Consider the following 20,805-nt stretch of genomic DNA (forward strand, 5'->3'; position numbering starts at 1 on the left):
GCCGTGCTGGAAGGCCTGCGGTGGTACGGTGAGCCCCTGTGCTCTCTGCCAGCTAGCTGTGCCTGCAGCTCTGCTGGCCCTCGGTGCCTCGGAGGCGTGCTCCTGCCTGGCAGAGCTGGGGCGGGCCGCGACGGAGGGGCTTCTCTCCCCTCAGCGTTTTCCCGCCCGCTGGCGCCTCGAGCTCTTTCCCACCCGCCCCTCAGCGCCGCTCTCCCCTCAGGCTGTGCGCGGCGGTGCCCCTCCCCTGCCGGCAGGCGGCGCCCGCCCCGCCCCCGCGCCTTCTGGAGCCTTCCGCCACCGCCACGCGGGCGCCGCTGACGTCATCTCCGTGCGCCCGGGCGGCGCGACGCGGCTATGGCGCTCTTCTGCATCAACAGGTACCCGATGGCCCGGCCCCGTCCCGCCTGCGGAGGCTGCGGCACAGACTCGAGCGGGGGGTGGCCGGGTGGCTTGTGCCTGAGGAGGTTTTGTTTGGCTGTTGCAGGTACGGCGGGGAGGAGGAGCAGGAGGAGGGGGCTGAGGCGGAGGAGCGGGCTCGGGCCCTGCTGGAGCGGCTGCGGCAGCAAGCCAAAGCCCGGCAGCTGAGGAAGCAGCGGGAGGCGCACGCCGGCGGAGGGGAGGACGAGCTGACCGGGGCAACCGGCCCAGCGCCGATCCCCGGAGGCGAGCCCGGCGTTGGAAAAAGGAAGAAGGAGAGCGATAAGCAACCCTGTGCACAAGGACTGAAGAAGCTAAAGAAGAAACGACAGCCTTGCAGCTCTTCTGAGGAAAGGGCGGGTACTGAGGAGGCAGGAGATGGCAGCACTCCCTCGAAGAAGAAAGAAAATAGAAAATCGAAAGTGCGGCAAGAGAGGACTGAAGCAGGTAGCGGCAAACTGAGGCCGTAGGATTTCAGTTTATTCTGGTCGACAGTTCTCAAAAGACAAGTGTACACAAGTTGCCCTTTGAGTGCCTTGCCAAATTTACCCGATTTTGGTTTTCTCTGTTTAATACGTCCCAAAAGTAATTCCTTTTTTAGAGGAAAGCCCCATATTGCAAGTTTTGAGGATCCATTTAGTGTAAATGAAGGAGGGAGGCATGTCATCTCAGTCTTCATTTGCCCTCATTCTGTCAAAGAACCGTTTGACTTTTGCATTTGGATTTAGGAAGAAAGAGGAGCTTGCAAGTTGTCAAATAAGTCCTACGTTGTAAAATGTTCCTTATGTCCCCTTTCTGTAGCATGTTTTTACCTGTGGCTTTGTATTCTTCTTATCCAAATTCCAGATTCTGAAGAACACATCGAGCAAAAGGAAAACAGAAATAACTTTAAAAATAGGTCTTCTGAAAGGAAGAAGAGGGATGAGGAAACAGAGGGAGCTGAAACAAGGGAAGAAGAGAACAGTGAAAAAGCTGAAGGAAATCAGAGCACAAAGGAGGAGCTGTCCTTAGCAGCCTCAGAGGAAGGGGCAAATCCTCCACCCTCCAGTCTGGTGGTTCTTGGAGACTATGATAGAAAGCCAGTGCAGAAGGTAACTAGCTTGAGTGAATTATGATGATGGTCAGGAAGGAACATGCATCTTACCAGCTTATTTTACATATGACATTGTCTGTTTGATGGCAGAAGTGCTTTGTTACTCTCCTTTCTTCATCTCAGGTTCAGCCCTTCTTACCACAGTGGCTTGCTCAACCCAAACTAGTGCAGAAACGTATCAAAGATAATCTGATTCCAATCGGAGATGTCCCAGGAATTCATCCCCGATTGTTGAAAAAGCTGCAAATGAATGGGATAGAGTCCTTTTTTCCAGGTACCTTGATAGTGCTTTTGTTTCTTTCTAAACTGACTTACAATACCTCCTGCAGTCTGTTGCTGTATATTTGATGTGCTCAGTGAAGTAAAATACAGAAAAAACCAAGTGTAATGCAGCAAAGTGACTGCACTAGTTTTAACCCTTCATTTCCACAGCTTTATCTAGGCTGAGTAATTGAAGTCTTACATAGCCATAAGTGCAGCTCCACAAAATACGGTGGCTTGAAGTAATGCCTTACAGCTGCCAAAAGAGGGAGGTCTTCCTTGTGTCCTCCCATTTTTCTCCCGTATGCCAGGCATGTGCTTTAGTTCCTTACCTTCCACCATCTCTGCTGCTAATCTGATCTCTCTGGGAACCCATTCAACTCATTAAAGCAGCAGAAGACAATTCAAGCAAAAAAACCTTGGTTTTCCATTATTTCACCAGTTTTGCAAACAAGTACAATAAGTACCAGCTCCTAAATAAATGGAGAGTACAGCTGGAAGCGGGGATATGGAGAGGAGGGAAGAAGGTTGAATCTCTGACCTTCAGTCAGTTACTTGGTCCAGCTGAGCCTGGAGGCTTAGATTTTATCAGAGACTCATCCAGGTTACGTTGGAAAGCCAGCATGTGTCTCCTCTTTTAAAGTATGTTGTTATGCAACATTTTAATTTAAGTGGTACTGCTTATTTTTTCCTGGGAGATCTTAAGAAGTTGCTATCAGAAACCTGCTGTGTTTTCTCGTAAATCAATTCCAGCTCATGGTAGCAGATAAATCAAGCAGTGTTGTGCTCTCTGTGGTAAAGATGGTGTCTGCTGAAGTCATACATCATACGCATCGCTGCATATGGTCTTGTCACAGATACCCTGGCTGCTGAACCTCATAGATAAACCAAAGTTGGCCAGTTTGTCAGGGCTTGTCACAGGGCCAGAAAAGGGGAGAGAATTCATGCATGACAGCCAAAGCTGTTGTCTGTACAGAACTGTTTGCTTCAGTCCCTGTATATTCTTCTGCAGCAAACTTGAGTTACTCCAAACCCTATAGCAGTTGTGCATTTTGCTCCTTGGAAGCTATGGATGCATTGCCTTGTTGCATGTTCTGTGTTTCTGTAAGAGTAGTTTGTACTTCAGTTAAAGAATGCTTTCAGACAAATATTCATAGGTTTTGAATCTGCCCAGTGCCATCCTAACGTGAGAACAAGAAGACAGGTGAGTTGAAAACAGTATTTAACATAGTAACATCCTAGCTGAGCACTAGAAATAGCTGAATTCTTGGAGAGGGAGATCTCTGTATTCAGTGCTAAGCTCCCAGATAAATGCAGATAGCATTTCTTTTCAGACTTGGGTTTGATTTCTTTGTCTTATGTCTGTAGCAACCACAGCACAATGTGGAAACAGATTCATTGTATGTAATTGCTTTTCTGGATACACTGGTTTTAGTCCAGTTCATTAACTCCATAGCTTATGTTTGTTTCTGTTTTTGTTCAGTTCAGGCAGAAGTGATTCCTGCTATTCTACAGGGTGCATCCAATGGGTATTTAATGGGGCAGGGAGGATACCGCCCCAGAGACATCTGTGTCTCAGCACCTACTGGCAGTGGTAAAACCCTGTCTTTCGTCATACCCATAGTACAGGTGAGTTTACCCCCTGTGAAATATCTTTTGTCGCTTTTGGTCAAGTGAAATCTGAACTTAGAAGTAGGTCAGAAAGCCAAGGAATTTGTAGACACAAAACAGCAGATTTTTAGCTTGTAGCTGTCTGAGGGAGCTGTACGAGTTCACTTCATCTCAGCATTCCACTTGTTTTGTCAGACAGCAGGCACAGCCTGAAGAATTGGGAGGGTGGAGGGGAGTAAAAGAGAAACATAAGACTCTGTGAGGATGTGTCAAGCCCATCTCTTCTCACTAGGTTAGATACAAGAAGCCCCTTCTCTCCCCGCTGCTTTGGGGGACTTATCTGGTCTTTGTCTTGGCAGGTTCTGCTAGATCGAGTAGTTTGCCAAGTACGAGCTCTGGTTGTTCTGCCCACCAAAGAACTGGCACAACAGGTATGCAGCTCTTCCCCTTCTCTCTGAGCAGGGCTGGGCTGAGGGGAAGGCTGGTGCAGTCAGTATTTTGCTTGGCTGTTCTGTGAAGCAGGTTGAAGACCTGTCAGTGGGTTTGATGTCATTAGTGTAATGGAAAGTATTACGTCTAAGTGATTTTGTTGTGGCTAACAAAGCCCGTCTCTTTGCAGGTGAGTAAAGTGTTCAACATTTACACTGATGGGACAGGTCTGAAGGTTGTTTTGATTACTGGCCAGAAATCTTTTGCAAAGGAGCAGGAGATGCTTGTCCAGAAAAAGTAGGTTAAAAGGACTTTTGTTAAGGTTTATAGATATTGTAAATTACTTAATCTCAGTAAACTGAGGGCAAAATACAGGCTGTCGCATCACACCATCAGGCAATAATGATTTTGAATAGTGGGTTTATATACTAGACACTGATTGTCAAAGTGCCTGCTACTATGCCTTTTTTTTGGTGATTGTTGTGTTTTACTAGATTCTGGGGGTTCTTCACCAGCTGAGTAAAATGCAAACATTTACCTTATACCTTCAGGTACAGATGATTATTATGGGACTTTGCTGCGGTTAAGCTTTTTTTTTTTCTTAAAGAGCAATGAAGAATGATACTTTCTGTTTGAAGTGGGGCAGTACAATGGAGAATATAGTTTAGTGTCCAGCACTGCCTTTGTGTGCTCTCCAAAGCAAAGTGCATATTTGATTATTTCTAGGTTAATTGAATAGTAAGAAAATCTTAAGGTCTGCTGACCAAGGATCTCCGTTACTTGCTTTGTGGTGTAGGGAGAAATGTACTGATGGGCTGCTTATTCTTTCAGAGTGACAGGCTACTGCAGCCTGGCTGATATTATTGTGGCTACACCAGGGCGGCTCACAGATCACATTAGCCAGACCCCGGGGTTCAGTCTGACACAGCTTCGCTTCCTGGTAAGTCAACTCCACAGGTCTCCCGCCTTAGTGTAGTATCCATTACCGCTGTAATTCCTGCTTTGTTCTTGCATGGTACACAAATACATCTCTGTTGGGACTGTCATGTGGACCTAGTCTACACTCCAGATTGCTCAGACAGCAGTGTCAAGATGAGGTGTTTTATTCCAGCTTGTGACACCCAAGCATCCACCCACTTCCCCTTCTCTCTTAGCCTCTTGCAGACATGAAGTAAAGCCTTATTGGTCAAGGTCAGGATAAATTACTGGACTGTAGTAGCTTCCACCATATGGGACTCTATGCAGAGATGACATTGCAGTCTTATGTAGGGTATGGAGATTTTTATCTCTTACTAGGAGTCAGGGACTGGGTTTATGTGCAGATGAATTTGTGTGTAGTTTGAGTGTCAGGTTGGCAACTGACCCACTGAAACAAAAGCAAAATTCAGTTTTGGGGTAGAAACTTCTGCCCTCATTTGAGGAAAGATATGCAAAGAAGGTAATTCTGTTGACTGGAAGCTTCCATTATCTTACATTCTGGCTCACTTGTTAAAGATACAAAAAGATTGAGTGCACCCTCAGTAAGTTTGCAGAGATACCAAGTTAGGTGGGAGTGTTGATCTGCTGGAGAGCAGGAGGCCAAGGTGGCCAACAGCATCCTGGCTTGTGTCAGAAATTGTGTGGCCAGCAGGACTGGGGAAGCGATCATACCGCTGTACTTGGTACTGGCAAGGCCACACCTTGAATCCTGTGGTCAGTTTTGGGCCCCTCACTGCAAGAGGGACGTGGAGGTGCTGGAGCGTGTCCAGAGAAGGGCAATGGAGCTGGTGAAGGGTCTGGAGCACAGGTCTTATGGGGAGCAGCTGAAGGAACTGGGGTTGTTCAGCCTGGAGAAAAGGAGGCTCAGGGGAGATGTTATTGCTCTCTACAGCTGCCTGAAAGGAGGTTGTAGGCAGGTGAGGGGGGGTCTCTTCTCCCAGATAAGAAGCAACAGGACAAGAGGGAACGACCTCAAGTTATGGCAGGAAAGGTCTAGATTGGATATTAGGAAAGATTTCTTCACTGAAGGGGTGGTCAGGCACTGGAACAGGCTGCCCAGGAAGGTGGTGGAATCAGTATCTGTGAATGCGTTTAAAAAACGCATAGATGTGGTGCTTAGGGACATGGTTTAGCGATGGACTTGACAGTCCTGGATTAATGGTTGGACTTGATCTCAAAGGTCTTTTCCAATATAAATGGTTCTATGATTCTGTGAAAATCAAAGCTCCCTAGTGCTAGGCAGTATTTAATAAGTAGTGGTTTTCATCCTTATGAATTCAGATTATAGATGAAGCTGACCGTATGATTGATGACATGCACCAGAACTGTCTGAACCAAATTGTCAAAGCTGCATTCCAAGTAGAAAATTACGCTGGCTTCAACCTGCTTTTTCAGAGGACCAAACCAGGGCCTATAACAGCAGCCAGGTAAGTTGCAGAATGTGTTTCTTTGAACTGGTAGCACAGACACCAGCGCTTAGATGTCACTGCCCTGCTTTTGGGAGTGCACAGGCACTCCCAAAGCTTGCTTGGTCTGAGAAAATGTCTGCCAAAGTAAGGCAGCTGCTTTTTCAAAGCTTGACAAAGCAGGCAGTGAACAGCTGATACTAGAGGATGTCTTTTAGACTGAAGTGTAAGTATTGTATTCTCCAGGCTTTCCTTAACTGGTCTAAAGGAGCATCAAAAGAATGCACCAATACTGCAAGTCTGTGATTCATTTGCACAGTAACTATAGTAATGCCCTCTGGCAAGCTGAGTAATGGATTTGAAGAAAAACTTGGAATTATCTACCCGCAGCTGCTGTTTTCATACAGCACGGTAGATATGTGTCAGAAACTGAGATCAGCAACCAAGGAACGAAGCAACTAGAACAAGGACAAGGATAACTAGGATGCAAGGATGTGTGCAGGGGTAACAGATGTCGGTTGTGCAGTTGATTGAGAGCACTGTCTGTGAACTCCACCATAAAACGAGGGTGGAAAATAACCTGCAGGGAAAGAGCATCAAAAAGAGTTAATTGCTTCCCTTGTAACATTATCTGAAGGCACTTGTGGAGGAGCTCCTTTGCCCCATCTTCAAAGCTCATTTTCCATGTGCTATTTATTTCAGCTCCTGCTATCCCCAGATGCCCTTACAGAAACTGCTGTTTTCAGCCACGCTGACCCAGGACCCAGAGAAGCTGCAGCAGCTGGACTTATTCCAGCCTCGCCTCTTCACCTCTGTCTATTCTGAGAAAAAAACACTCGGAGATGGAACAGAGACTGAACAAGATACTAATAAGAAATACACACTCCCTGAAGGGCTATCGGTATGACATTAATTCTCTTGAATGAATCATACTTGAAGTTTTGTTTAACTCTGGAGTGTCTAGCTATGTGTTTACCCTATAAACAAATATGTCTTCCCTATGTTTTCCCTATGCTGTTCCCTCAGCATTGCAGAGGTGCTGGGCGAAAGTGGCTTTGGGAGTATTTATGACCCAGAGCGCTCTGCTTTTGCACATCTGTTTTCTCATTTCCTTAGTGTTGATTTTCTTTGTAATTAAACTCTTCATGCAGATTTAAGTTTACCATCAACAGGGAGTGGAGATAAGTAATAACAATGTAGTAGTGCTTACTAGCTGTCCATATGTATAACATGCATTTCAAGGCATGTAGATACAGGTCACCCTCTAGACAAGAAGGCAGTACATGTTGTTACTTGCTGTGGAGAAGTGAGAACATTAGAAAAACACAATCTCCTGCTTCCACCTTGTATTGTATCCTCCCAGCGTGTAACTGTGACTTATTCTAAAGAGGGTAGTGTGGGGTCTGGGTTTGCTGCTTTAGTCAGCTGTGAAACGTCTAAGCCTATGTAGGTCATGGACAGGTAGTGGGTTTCAGAGAAGGTAGCCTTGGCAAGAAATAATTTTTCTCTCTAAACTTCTTCCCTGTTGACTGCAGCAATGTTATGTGCCTTGTGATCTGAATTCCAAGCCTTTGCTCCTTTTGCATTTTATGCTGAAGATGAAATTTACGCGCGTGTTGTGCTTCACCAACTCCAGGGAAGCTTCTCACAGGTGAATATATTCATAAGATCACTGTATCAGGTATCTTTCAAATAATGTTACAGAAGTAATGAAGTGACTGTTTCTAACCCATTTACCTACAGGTTGTTCCTACTGATTCAAGCCTTTGGTGGAGTCACTGTGGCTGAGTTTTCTTCTCGGTTACCTCCAAATGAGAGACAGAGAACCATGAAGGAATTTGAACAAGGAAAAATACAACTGTGAGGATCTAAAATGAGTTTTCTGCATGTCTTGCAACATAACCTGTTTCCAGTGTGAAAAGCTAGATAAAACCAAGATCACAGTTAAATGGGGTCCTCTGTAAAACAGAGTGTGCAGGAACCAACTTGTAGGATGGGTGTGAGACTTGGACTTGTGACTTTTGAGTTTACCCTGCATGTAATTTGACCTGTTCTAATCTAGCTGTAATCTGAATTTCTGTGTGTTACTTTATAACAAGCAGTAAACGTAACAGCTTGTTCACATAGCTGCCCAAAACACATACAGTTCTGAAAAAAGATCTTAAGTTTAGTATTAGTGCTTCCTACCAAAGAAATCCCTGATCAGACTAGCGTACAGATTTACTTCAATCCATGTGTTTGATTTGCTTTGTGATCTTGATAGCTGTATGGGATGTCTCTGAGAAGTAGGTAAATATTTATTTTCTGGATTTTCTTTTTATCCAAACCCAGTGTTTAAATTCCTCCTTGACTACTGGAATTTCACACCTCGCTGTCTGCATTCAGTGCCTTTATGGAATGCTCAGATAGGTACAGGTCTGTAACCTCCAGTGTAGTGGGAGCCTTCTGGCTTAGTGTCACATTCTTGGAGAACCTGGAAACACCCAGTAACTTTTCATTAGCAGCAGTAGGTGGCAAGGCTCTAGTGATGCTTGGAGGTCTGCAGGCAGCCCATAATGCCAGTGACAATGAGTGATTTACAATGCTGCTGCCGTGCTCAGAGGTCAGAGGCTGACTGGCCAGTTTGAACAGAGATTAGCGAGAGTTGTGCTGTGTTCACTTGTGTGTGTTGTACAAGAGATGTTACCTGAGAATGACTATATATACATTTTAAACCAGGTTGATCAGCACAGATGCCACTGCACGAGGGATTGACGTTAAAGAAGTGAATTATGTAATAAACTATGATGCACCGCAGTTCATCAGGACATATATTCACCGGTAAGACGACCAGGAACAAAAGGAAGATGCCTGAGCTTGGTTTACTTTGAAATGCTTAGCAAAGGTGACAAGCACTTAAAAGGGTTTTTAGCTTTGGATTTTTTTTTGTTTTACTTCAATATGCAAATAGCTTTCTAATCAAAATGTAGCTCTGGTAGCATCACCAGAGTAATGTAGTATTGAAACATATAGAGAGATATAGCACCCTATGATAGAAAATGTTTTTCACAGGAGCTAGAAATACTGTCCTGAACAGCATCAAATATTGGGTTTCTAGACGTTCAGAAAACTGCAGTGGCTCAGCAGCTGTGAAGGAGCCCTGGAAATGTTCATCCTTTGTAACTATATGTAGTCCTGCTGTGCTAACCTCAAAAAACTTGAAATCAGACTTTCTTAAATCTGGAGAATTTCAGAATCAGACTCTTGGAGCTGATAACAGCAGTGACTATGTGGCTAAACTGACTTGACACTACTTTTTCTCTTTCAGAGTTGGAAGAACAGCTCGTGCAGGAAAAGCGGGTGTTGCTTTCAGCTTGGTCCTTAGGATTCAGGTATGTCATTGGTTTGAGATTCGTTTGATAAGCCTGCATGCAGAGGCATGAGGAAGGTAAGGTTCATGCTACTTCCCACCTTTTCCAGTCAGGCAGCATGTTCCAAAACATGCTCACTTTCTAGCTGATAGGCAGTGGGGTGTCTGTCTCATCTCTGGTGTCTGTTTTGTTATACAGGAGCGTAGGTTTTTGCGGATGTTGAGGGATGCTGGCATCCAAGACATAAAGAAGCACCCAGTGAAGGGCAACTCATTAAAGCCATTGGTGCAGCAATATGAGGAAGCTTTGTCTAAGCTTGAAAAGACGGTCAAGGTAATTGAAACAGGGAAGAAATTTTTTAAAAAATCAGACTACAACTTGCACAGTTTATTGCAACTCATGACTAGCGCAAGTATTGGTGACCAAGATCCTTTCCTTTAACTGAGACATTTCCGTTTCAGTGAGGGCAACATTTGTGGGGGCATCATTATGAAATACTCAGGCTGGGGAGGGGAGAAGTTTTCTGTTAAAAGAAAGGTAGGCAGCATCCCTGGAGGTGTCTAAAAGACACAGAGACATGGCACTTAGGGACGTGGTTTAGTGGTGGACTTGGCAGTTCTGGGTTCATGTTTGGACTTGATCTTAAGGGTCTTTTCCAACCTAAATGATTCTATTAATTTGATTCTGTGATTTGTGGTGTTCCCTTTTCTGTTCTGCCTTTCTCTTTACCTCTGGAGCTGGGATTTTGGCAGCTACCCAGAGAAGGGCAAACAAAATGCAGGGATTAAACCTTTTAGGACTGCAGTTTACAGCTCTGCTGACTAGAAGTTGTGTATTCCAAGCCAGGGAAGCCTTTTCTGCAGGCCCTCCTTTATACACCAGTGAGAAGGTTGAGAGCTTTCACACAAAAGCAGGGTAGCATTTAACTTGCCAGATGGGTAGACTAGAGATCCATAATAGACTTTCCGTGCTGTAATTTGGGTGGGTGTTCTGCTTTCTAAATGTGAGGACTCCTGATAAACATCTGTTCTTGAAAAATGATGATTCTGAGTTGCAGACTAAGAAGGTTTGAGAACTGGGCCAGAAAGGATTATTTAATTGTCCCATTGCTCCCCAAAGTCCCTTCTGTGTGACTCAGAGGGGGGGCATCTTTAGTCACCTTCTCAACTTTTTGTGTCAAACAGAATGAGCGAGCACAGAAACGAGCCTGAATGAATGGAAGTGGAGAAGTTCATGTTTTGTGGCACCGAACCTGCTGAGCAGGATAGGTCATGGACTGCCACCCAGCACAGTTAACAGTGAGACGTGGCCCCTGAATGGAGGTGAACGGTTGGCTCCTCAGCCTCACCATACACAGAGTCGGCTATTACAGGCCTCATTCCCCTTTCAAGGACACTGCGAACAGAGCTCAGTTACTGGTTTAAAAAAAAAAAAAAATAAAAAAAAATTCTGAGATACAGTTGTCTTGAAGAGGACTTTGCATCGTATCCTACTGGTATATATAAAACTACCACCAGTGAAGAGAAGGGCCATTACACAGCTCTGGAGCGTGGAGCTGCTGGCCTCCGAAGGGACAACTCATGGTTCTGTTTTCCTGTACAAGTAGCTGTATCTGCAAATTCATAAACACCTATACAGTGTCTATAGCAGAAGCACATTTGAAGAGCTGCTCTAGGTTGAAGTGACTGCAACTTTTAAATAAATACTATACATATTTTTAAAAAGGTGTCTAATAAAGATTCCTGGGTACAGGGATGGACATAGTGTTGAAGGCATTTTTCACTTCTGTAGTCTTGCATTTTTCTTGCCATTTTCTGGCCTCTGTGACAGTGGTGAGAGTAGGTATTATTGAGTGTTAGGTTGGTGTTAATGCAGACTAAAATGTCTGATGCCAAACATGAATATACTGGACTCAACTACTATCTGTATTTGGCACATGCCTCTGATATTTTTAGCTGCCTCTGGCAGAAGGTTTGGAGCTGCCATGTAGCTGCAGCCTGCAACTACCTTCCAAGACCTTCAGCAGGGACAGCCCTTGCTCTGGCTTGCTTTTTCCTAAAAGAAATGCAGACTAGCATTAGCAATATATTGTTCATTAAAATGAAGGGCTGGGAATCTTGGATGGGTCGCTGTCAGGACCGGTGGTCACATCTTGTAAATGCAGGAGCAATGTTGGGTGGGTTTATAGCAATGAACTGTGTCTTCCTACCCTGTGGCTGTTGCTCGCTCCCAGGCAGTTTTTGCATAGTGCGGGGTGTTGGTGAGTGGAAAGTTCTTCTATGCAGGAGCTGTGAGCTGCTATGAGCAAAGCCAGGAACTCCTGGCTTTGGCTTTCCTTACCATTAGGTAATTAAGGGCGGTTATTAAGACAAGCCCGTGTTCAAATTAGGGGTGGCAGCACCTGGTTGGAACAGCGCCCGGAGGGATGCCGTCACCCCGGGCAGCGCTGTGCGCCCCCCCCCAGGAGCAGGGCCCCCCGCGCACGCCTGGCCGCAGCCGGGGGGGCGGGGGGGCGGGCGGGGGCTGCGCGCTCCGCCCCCGCGGGAGGGCCCGGGCGGCTCCGCCTCGCCGGGTAGAGCGGGGCAGCTAGGCCGGGCCGGGCGGCGGGATGGGGATGGGGCTGGAGCTGTACCTGGACCTGCTCTCGCAGCCCTGTCGGGCGCTCTACATCTTCGCCCGCAGAAACAACATCCCCTTCGAGTTCAAGCAGGTGGAGCTGATGAAGGGTGAGCGGGGCCGGGGGGGGATACGGGCTGGTGGGGGGGGAGGTGGTCTTGGGCCGCCCTGCCGTGGCCCCCCGGGCTAGCGGGATGCCCAGCTGCTCGCCCCGCTGGGCCGGCCGTGTCCCCTGGCCCCGGGTGGGAGCGCGTCGTTCAGTCGGCCCGTCAGTGCGGGGTGCTGGGGGGGGCGGCCCGCCGGCTGCGGGGGCTCCCGCCTCAAGGCAAAACCAAGATGTAGTTTCTAAAAACCCGGGTTGTGAAGTGGCGGCCTCGTGCCTGCGCTCCTGTGGGACAAACGCGACTCCGCGAAGGTGTGCGGGGTCTTTGAGACTGGCCCCACCCCGGCAGCAAATGGCTCTTGGAGGCAAGGCTCGCGCTGCTGAGAGCAGCACCCAAGGGTGTGCGGGGTCTGAGGCCATTCCCCATGCGGGTGGCAAACAACAAGCGACACAGATGGGACGTTCACATCTGGGCGAGGGCAGCCGAGCTGTGTGCTTTGTGCTCTGTAATTCAACTTCCTTAGAAAACTTTGCGCGCTGATAAGCAGTGGCGGCGGCTGCAGTAGCTTTCCTCCTCCTCATAGCAGCAACAGCCCCTGGGGAAGGGTCCTCATGCAGAGAGCACTGCTGTCCACCCGTGTGCAGGTAGGGCAGGACAGCCACCACACCACGGGGGGTTCCACCAGGCCAAGCTGGTTGTGGCTGGGGGGTGTTGGGAGGGTTGGGGACACACTTGCAAAGACAGCAAAGGCAGTGGAGTGAGACATAACAGCCACCGGGGAGCTGAACTCTGCAAAATGAAGAAGAAAAGGTGGGTTAGTTTCTATTAAAACCAACTGTTACTCGGTAGGAGCCTGCCCAAGAGGTAGAGTGTATTTTCACTAAAGGATGCCCAAAAATCTGTATCTTCTTTCTTTGTAACTGAAGCTGGTAAAAGCTAACCTTCAACCTCCCCAGAGCTCTGCTGGATTTGAAATTAAGGTAATGTCTTGGGCATAAAAATGCTGTTGTAAGTAATGCTTAAAAGCAATGAAAGATGAGAAGGCTTCTGGGGTTAAAATTGATAAAGGAACAAAAGAGGCTTCAGCTTGTGACTCAAAGAAACCTCAGGCGTGTTGTGGTTTAGTCTCTGGGTGTTCCCCTGCACACCCTGTGCCTTGATTGCACCTTACTATGGCTTTCCCCCAACCTAGCTCGTAAGAAACAATTTTGCTATTGTTTGTAGTTGGGGGCAGGCTCATCTAACATCCTTCCCTTTCTTTTCCCTTAAATAAATTGCTGTGAGGAGACACTGGTGCAAAGGAGAGGAGACTGGCAGGCAAGCAATGAGAGCATCAAGGAGAATGGAACAACTGAAATGCATGTATTGGGAAACTGAGACGAAGGAAAGTGAATTAAATCAGTTTCCCAGTGCTCCGTGCCCTGAGGGATCAGTGCTTGATCTTGGTCTAGGATTTAAGATGGGTCATTTGGCTTACGGGAATGCTAGAGGTGCATCTCATTCCTGCAGCTAGAGGTGCATCTCATTCCTGCAGCGTGCACACCTCCCGTGCCATGGGGAAGCACTCCTGGTATCTGCAGCTGAGTTGACCTGGCATCCAGCTGCTCAGCACACGGGTATGGGCGCACCAGCCCCGAATGAGCGCTCGCTTGAGGATGTGGTCTGGGTGGCCTCGCTGCACTGGTACCCATCACCACACAGTACATGAGGACCAGGTAAGGGAACGTGTACTCAGGTTTGAACCTGTGGGTTAAATGTGTCCCCCCAGGAAAGCTCTTGGCCCCCCAGCAGGGTAGGTCTCAAGGAAATGGGAGAAAGAGTGAGAGTGGATAGAAATTACACAACGCTCCGGGTACACCTGAGGACCTGGAATCTGCACACTGCGTGCAGGAAATCCCAATCTTTTTGAAAGGAAGTGGGATAGACAGGCCGTGAGCCAGCTGACAGGGGAATAGTCACAAACCAGGTTTGCCAAGTACTGGGAGAACTAAAACCCCTCCCAGAGCACCTCCTCTGGCACAGAGATTCCCAGGTGACTCACATAGCAGGACATGGAGAAGCCTGAATACAGAGGTACATAGGTGTGACTGCAGCCAGCGGCTGGGAAAGCCTGGCACAAATGAGTCACACAAAACAAGGTTTCTGGGACTCGGTTCAAATGTAATGGAGTGCGTTGAGACCTCAGGTGAACAAAGCACCTTCTCCTGTCAGATTCACTGCCTGCCTTTCAGGGGGGACCTATAAGATAGCTTAAAAGCAAACTCAAATCCATATATGCTCTGGTAAAGGATATGCAAAACGCAGAGAGGAAGCTGATTGATAGATCTGTAATGAAGTACCCATGGCTTACCTTCCAGAAAAAAAGAAAAAAACCATCTGCTTTCTCACTCTGTGGTTCACATCTCTGATACTGAGATCCCTTTCCTCCAGGGTGCTTGGTGTTCACTCTGGGTTTGTGCAGGACTGGTACCTCCAGGCACAAACTTCGCACTGATAGAGCCCTGAGTTGACAAGCACTGTTGGTATGAAAGGACTCTTAACCATTCTGACCTCTGTGGAGCCCTGGTTCTGGTATGCTGGCAATTAGCAAGTAAGCTGACATCATAGGGCAAACTCCCTGTTCACCCTGTGGCACTTTTTGACTGCTTATAAACTTAAACAAGAATACATTTTCACAACCAAAGCCAGGAACTCAAGGCCAGATGGTCCCCAGAGACCCCTTGGATGTTTGCAGACAGGTCCCGAGTATCCTTTGCCAGGTAAAATTTCTCGTTTCCCTCCCCAGGGCAGCACAGGACAGAGGAGTTCCGGAAGGTGAATGCCCTGATGAAGGTGCCTGCTCTAAGGGATGGTTCTTTCACCTTAGCAGAGAGGTGAGGCTCGAATAAGCTCAGACCCCTACTTGCAATATTGTTTATCCTAATGCTTGGATTCTGCCAGTGTACTGTCAGTCTCTACTGGGACTCCCAGTAGAGACCGACAGTGACTCCGGTCCAGGCAGTTGTTTGCCTCCTTCCTATCTGTTCCACTTGAACATGAAATAAACCTGTGTTTCAAGAGAAGCTTTCTCATGTAAGTGGCTTGAAGAGCATTGATAGTGGAAAAATCTGTGAGCTGCTGCTCGGAGCTAGCTTGCATGAAGGCAGTGTTTCTGAGCTTAAATACCTGTCCCTGTCCAGCTTAAATACCTGTCCAGCCTTCAGCTGGAGGTCAGTGCAGTAAACCCGGCATAAGGCACCCGCTGCTGGCTGGTCAGGCAATGCAAAGCTCAGATTTGGTATAAACTCATTCTGTGGCTCATATTTGCTCAAAAACATTGATGGAGTAGCTGTACCAGCAGGCCACGTCTGTCTCACTGGGCTGATGTATCATATAATTGCTGTCCATGAGCAGCTGGTCAAGCCAGCACAAACTATCTCACATCTCACGCTGTGCCTTGCTGGCAGTTGTGTCCTGTGCTTCTGCCTGGCTCAGACCAGGGCTGTATTGTTGCTGGTCCAGCAGTGCAAAAGCTGGGGGAAGAAGAAAGGACACAGTGCTTTAATCTCAGATTATCAGCTCACTGGCCTGTCTTGCTCTCTGGGCAGCATTGCAATCCTCCTGTACCTGGTGCGGAAATTCAAGACTCCTGATCACTGGTACCCTTCTGACCTGCAGAAAAGGGCTAGGGTTGATGAGTACCTGTCGTGGCAGCACGTCAACATTCGTGGGAAGGGGAGCAAGCTGTTCTTAACAAAGGTAAGACCATTATATACCAAAAAACAAGTGCAAAGAGATGTGAGTGCAACAGCCCTCCCATGTGCAGGGCCTTTCTGAGCAAATGTACAAGCCAGGTGACAGACAGGAGCAAAACTAGGTCTGGAATTGACTCAGCTGAGCCTAACTGAAGTGGCCGAATCCTTCACGCTGCAGCCACAGCTCTGTGAGGTCCAGAGCCATCCCGCCCTGCGTGAGCAGCTGTCACCAGACACGGCTGCTGCCTGCTGCCCAGCTTCACGGAAAGAACGAGCCTCTCCCTGGAAAACAAAGTGCAGTTTCTTGCAGATGATGCAGCGTTCCTTTGAGAAGAGACTCTCGTGGTTGAAATTTCAGACTTTCTAGGGAGGAGGCAAGGACAGGCAGGAAGCAATGGCTGACATTAATGGTACTCCGTCAAAGGAGGTTAGCAGTACCAGTTCTCCTTGAGCATGGCTGGTGAGATGTCCTCAGAAGGTGGCAGCAAGAGGGTGTGGACTAAGTTTAGAGGAAAACATGTAAAAAGCAATGTGTTTCTCCTCCCTGCCAGGTGCTGCTGCCTATGCTCACAGGCCAGCCGCTTTCTCCAGAGAAACTGGAAGCAGTTACTGAAGAGCTGAATGTTGTCCTGAAGCAGTTTGAGGAGAAGTTCTTGCAGGACAAGCCCTTCATCGCAGGCAGTGAGATCTCCCTGGCAGACCTTGTAGCACTGGTGGAGCTCATGCAGGTGAGCATCAACCCCAACGATGCCACTGGATATGGAAGCTGGGTGGTGGGCAGGCCAGGCCAAGCTATGGCTGCAGCACCACCACCACCTCCTCAAGGGCAGATGTCTCTCTTTGCAGTTAACTCTTTAGTGGAGTTAGATCTTGTTCCTTTTTGAACCATAATTAAGTTTGCCAGGGAACACCTACTTTAATGAAACCAGTTCTCTCTGTAAAGTATGGACAAAATTCCTCAGAAAAAGAAGAGAAATTACAAACCGGGCAGGGCAAGTACAGATATTTGGGAGAGACGTGTTGATGTGCATGGAGCTCTGTGTTCCTCATTAGGCAGTTCTTGGTCAGCTGTGGCAGGGCTCTTTCGCTGCACGTCCCGGGGGACAGCAGCTGCTGTGGATGACACCACTTGCTTCCTATGAGCCAAGAACAAGAGCTGAACTCCACCTAACGTGACGACTGGCTGCTGCCTTGAGCCAAAAGCATATCTATGCTTCGTTCTTGTCCCATCCCTGGTAAATGTGTTGTTTGACTCACGCCTGGGTTCTCTTGCTCTCTCTCTGCAGCCTGTAGGTGCTGGCTACGACCTCTTTGAGGAGAGGCCGAAGTTAGCAGCGTGGTACAGGCGGGTGGAAGAAGCAGTGGGGAAGCAGCTCTTCCAGGAAGCCCATGAAGGGATCTTGAACGCCAAGAACTTGACCGCTGATAAGATTGCACCTGAACTGCTGGAGCATTTCAAGCACCAGCTCCTAAAGCAGGCCAGCCAGAATTAGGGGGTTATGCTCTAGGTAAAAATCAATTATTTTGTGCAGGCTTATTGTAGTATTTCAGCATTTCTTCTAAAAATCATACAGAAACAGCATTCCACAAAATGCACTTCAGTCACAGCCTTTCTGCAACTTAGAAGGGAAGAAAACTACATCTTAGACTGCAGTGAGCTGCTTTCCCCTCTTATCCACTACAGGCATATAAGCTGTAGACGTATAGGCTTTCTTTTGTGCTCCAACACCACTGGATCTGCTTGAGGACAGAGGCGATTCCGTCCATGTGGGAACTGGGGCCAGTCAGAACCGCCCTTTCCATCCCTTTTTGAGTTTTACAGGTCGCAGCACTATAGAAAGAGCAAAGGTTTCCTGAGGGTATGGCAGAACAGATCTGTTGGAAACAAGGAAAAATCATTGTAGCAAATGGGCTTCACTTGGCAACACGCTCTGTAGGAAAATTTTTGCTCTTTAGTGAAGAGGCAGGTCAGGACCCAGCCCTTGGTGGGGACCCTGCCAGGGTTCCTAGAGCACCTGGCCACTGGAGGCTGCTGCCTCACCTGTGGTAGCAAAGGGACACAGCACCTAGGGGCAGAGGGGCTGCGCAGGTACCCAGGTGAGCCCTCCACCTTCTGGGAAAGACTCTGAATAAAGATCCTCAACCATAGACCTGTGCCTTGCTTCACAAAGAACAGGCTGCACAGTTGAGAAAAGCTGCTGCCGGCTACAGGGTCCCCCGCTGCAAACCATATCGGTGCTCCGTCCTTTCCCCAGAGTGGCTTTGCCAGCTCCAGGGAAGCCAGTTAAGCCGGGCTCTCTCCACTGGTGAGTGCAGCGTTAGTGGCCAGCCGGAGCAGAGTGCACGGCATATGTGACTGAGTAATGCTCCAAATAGTTAATGTTCCACTACTCTCCTGTCACGTCAGATTATCCAGTGAAGTTAATGGTTACATTTGCCGCATGTGGTAGCTCTGTTTGGATTTGTAATCAGGATTTGGAAGGAAGCAGCTGCAGAGTCATCCTCCACACCTGTGCTATACCCTTCACACCTCCCTCCTGTGTCCCTTTGTACCCTTCCTGTCCTCCTGTCTCTGTGACCTTCCATTTCCAGGTATGAGCCATGAGGAGGGTTCCGGTTTGCAGAACTGGGTTTTTCCTTCCTTGTTAAGCTCTGGTTGTATCTGGAAGTCTGTCTCTGCTGGCTGGTTACGGCATCCACAGAGGTGGCTGTATAGTACGCTTGGTGTGAGATGTCAGTCATCTTAGTGCAAGCCAAGTTAGTACAGTGCTCAGAAAAGGTGAAAGTAGCTGCTCAAACCAGTCTCACAAAGCCTTTCAACTGGACCTACTGGTTTGGGGGAGTGAGCCAACTGCCTCTTCTGTGTTTGTTTCCTGAGTAAACTTGCCCTTTAGTTCAAAAGGGCACTGTGAACCACGGCTTGCGACACATGTCCCTGCAGGCTGAGCTAAAGCAGCCAAGCAGGCCGGTCCCTTCTACTTTCCGTTCTTCCAACCTGCAGGAAATCCTCAATGTCAGCGGTGAAAAAGCAGATTTGGCCCAAAAGTCTTTCAGTTTCAGTGCTGACGCAGGCAAGGGTATTTGTCATCTTACCTGATTTTTTTATTGGCAAGTTTGTTGAGGAGAGCCTATTGCCCTCCAGTTGGCAAAGTCGGTGACAGCAGCTTTCTTCTCACCCTGAGAATGCTTGCATGGTTGGTGCCCGAGCAGCAACCTCTGCTGGCACTACCCCACTGCCCTGCCATAGCAGCTTGCCTGCAGTGCTAAGCCTAAAGAAAACGGCCTGTTGACGTGATTCCGCCCACCACTTCCCTTCCTCTATAACCTGCAGCTTACCGCAGCCACCAGCTGGGCTTCTGCACACAGCTGAATGAAAGAGGTCCTTCTCCGATACCTTACCAAAGCTGCCTGGCCTCACTGCACTCTCTCCTGTCAGCATCTTGGTACTTTGCCTAACTTTTGAATTCCTGACCTCCAACTTTTCCCTTTCTTGTAGAGAGCAAATTTCCTACCAGCACAATAAATGCCTCACACAGCTTCTGTTCAAATAGAAGCAGAGCAGAGAAATAATCAAAGTCAGAAGCCTAATTTAGAAAGTGCTAATTTTGACAGACTTCAAACTGGACTCGGTAGCAGAGCCGTTCTTGATACACATCTCCCTGCAGAATCTCAAGATAGGGCTGCTGTGTGTGCAAAACCATTGCGTAAGCCAAAGCAAATAAAGTGTCTTTTTTTTTTTTTTCTTGTTTGTGATACTTGCAGCACAAGAGCTCCATGTAAGACAGCCTTGAGTCAGTTTTCTGCTTGTTTGAATAAGGCACAAATTTCTTAAACGTCACCCCTTCTGTGCTCTTGCAAGGATGGCTGCCTTCAAACACAAGTTGGGGCTATGTTCAGAGCTCCTTGGCTGGTGCTCTTCTGCTGCTGGTGTCAGAAAGGGTAAATGTACTCTCCTCACTCCAGCATGGTCGTGGTGACAGGAAGAGATTTTAAATTGGTTTCCCCATAGTTTTCTCTGTCTGCTCTAAGCCCATCGGAACCATAGGTTCACCCTCCCAATGCAGCTGGGTGCAGTGATCGGTGGCATTTTGGGTCCTTCTGTGCATACAGGACAAAGCACCTCCCCAGAGTAACTCCCTCAATGGCACAGTTGTACAACAAATAAATCTGCCTTGCTTGTTTTTTTGCTCTAAATTGTGGCAATAAGGCATGTTGTCCTTGTACTTTGCCTTTTGCTGTCCCTCTACCTCCCTCACTTTGTTCATTTATGTCATTGGGTATCAGGAAAAAATTCTTCACCAAAAGCGATGTCAAGCTCTGGAACAGGCTGCCCAGGGAAGCAGTTGAGTCACCATCCCTGGAGGCATTTGAAAAACATGTAGATGTGGCGCTTGGGGACATGGTTTAGTGGTGGGCTTGGCAGTGCTGGGTTAATGGTTGGACTCAATGATCTTATGGGTCTTTCCCAACCTAAATGATTCTCTGATTTGATCTTGGCTGGTTTCATCTCCTAGACTGACAGCCCCAAGAGCTGCCTACCAAAACCCAACAGGTTGTGCAAGAGTTTTGCCTGCCTCAGCGCAAGGTCTGTTCGGTGCCCACTCCCCTTTCACCTGAATATGGAGAGGGGTGACACCTCCAGTGAGGGTTTATTGTGCTGTTCTGCTTCAGTTTCCTCAATTCTTGCCAGGGGCTGTTTGGAAATTGGTGAGAGCCTGTGATTTCTAGAATAAAATGAAGCTGGGATACAGAGGATGGGAGGAATGTTTAAAAAGCAGATACACATCCCGAGACTTTTTCTAAACA

At 47.7% G+C, this 20,805-nt stretch overlaps 2 protein-coding genes across 2 annotated transcripts; both read left to right on the forward strand.

Annotated features, from left to right (window-relative positions):
- Window positions 1-335: 335 nt before the first annotated feature.
- On the forward strand, window positions 336-11,300 carry DDX51 (DEAD-box helicase 51). The gene is made up of 16 exons (XM_040603981.1): window positions 336-377; window positions 485-864; window positions 1,264-1,508; window positions 1,634-1,784; window positions 3,255-3,400; window positions 3,742-3,813; window positions 4,002-4,108; window positions 4,643-4,751; window positions 6,071-6,216; window positions 6,898-7,096; window positions 7,731-7,846; window positions 7,939-8,055; window positions 8,914-9,015; window positions 9,503-9,566; window positions 9,744-9,878; window positions 10,730-11,300. Exons 1-16 carry the CDS (start codon window positions 355-357, stop codon window positions 10,754-10,756), a joined length of 2,139 nt encoding a protein of 712 aa, XP_040459915.1. The 5' UTR covers window positions 336-354; the 3' UTR covers window positions 10,757-11,300.
- An 818-nt stretch (window positions 11,301-12,118) lies between these two features.
- Window positions 12,119-20,205, forward strand: LOC121092684 (glutathione S-transferase theta-1-like). The gene is made up of 5 exons (XM_040604099.1): window positions 12,119-12,271; window positions 15,051-15,138; window positions 15,853-16,003; window positions 16,551-16,727; window positions 17,286-20,205. Exons 1-5 carry the CDS (start codon window positions 12,154-12,156, stop codon window positions 17,490-17,492), a joined length of 741 nt encoding a protein of 246 aa, XP_040460033.1. The 5' UTR covers window positions 12,119-12,153; the 3' UTR covers window positions 17,493-20,205.
- Window positions 20,206-20,805: the final 600 nt, after the last annotated feature.

The sequence above is a fragment of the Falco naumanni genome, chromosome 1 (assembly GCF_017639655.2).
Source record: "Falco naumanni isolate bFalNau1 chromosome 1, bFalNau1.pat, whole genome shotgun sequence".
NCBI lineage: Eukaryota > Metazoa > Chordata > Aves > Falconiformes > Falconidae > Falco > Falco naumanni.

Bases quoted from the DNA above. Each gene is read 5' to 3' on its own strand.
- LOC121092684 (XM_040604099.1), top strand. From the start codon at position 12,154: ATGGGGATGGGGCTGGAGCTGTACCTGGACCTGCTCTCGCAGCCCTGT. The intron at 12,272-15,050 runs GTGAGCGGGGCC...TTCCCTCCCCAG, and splicing joins GCAGGTGGAGCTGATGAAGG to GGCAGCACAGGACAGAGGAG. The intron at 15,139-15,852 runs GTGAGGCTCGAA...CTCTCTGGGCAG, and splicing joins TCTTTCACCTTAGCAGAGAG to CATTGCAATCCTCCTGTACC.
- DDX51 (XM_040603981.1), top strand. From the start codon at position 355: ATGGCGCTCTTCTGCATCAACAG. The intron at 4,109-4,642 runs GTAGGTTAAAAG...TTATTCTTTCAG, and splicing joins GAGATGCTTGTCCAGAAAAA to AGTGACAGGCTACTGCAGCC. The intron at 8,056-8,913 runs GTGAGGATCTAA...ATTTTAAACCAG, and splicing joins GAACAAGGAAAAATACAACT to GTTGATCAGCACAGATGCCA.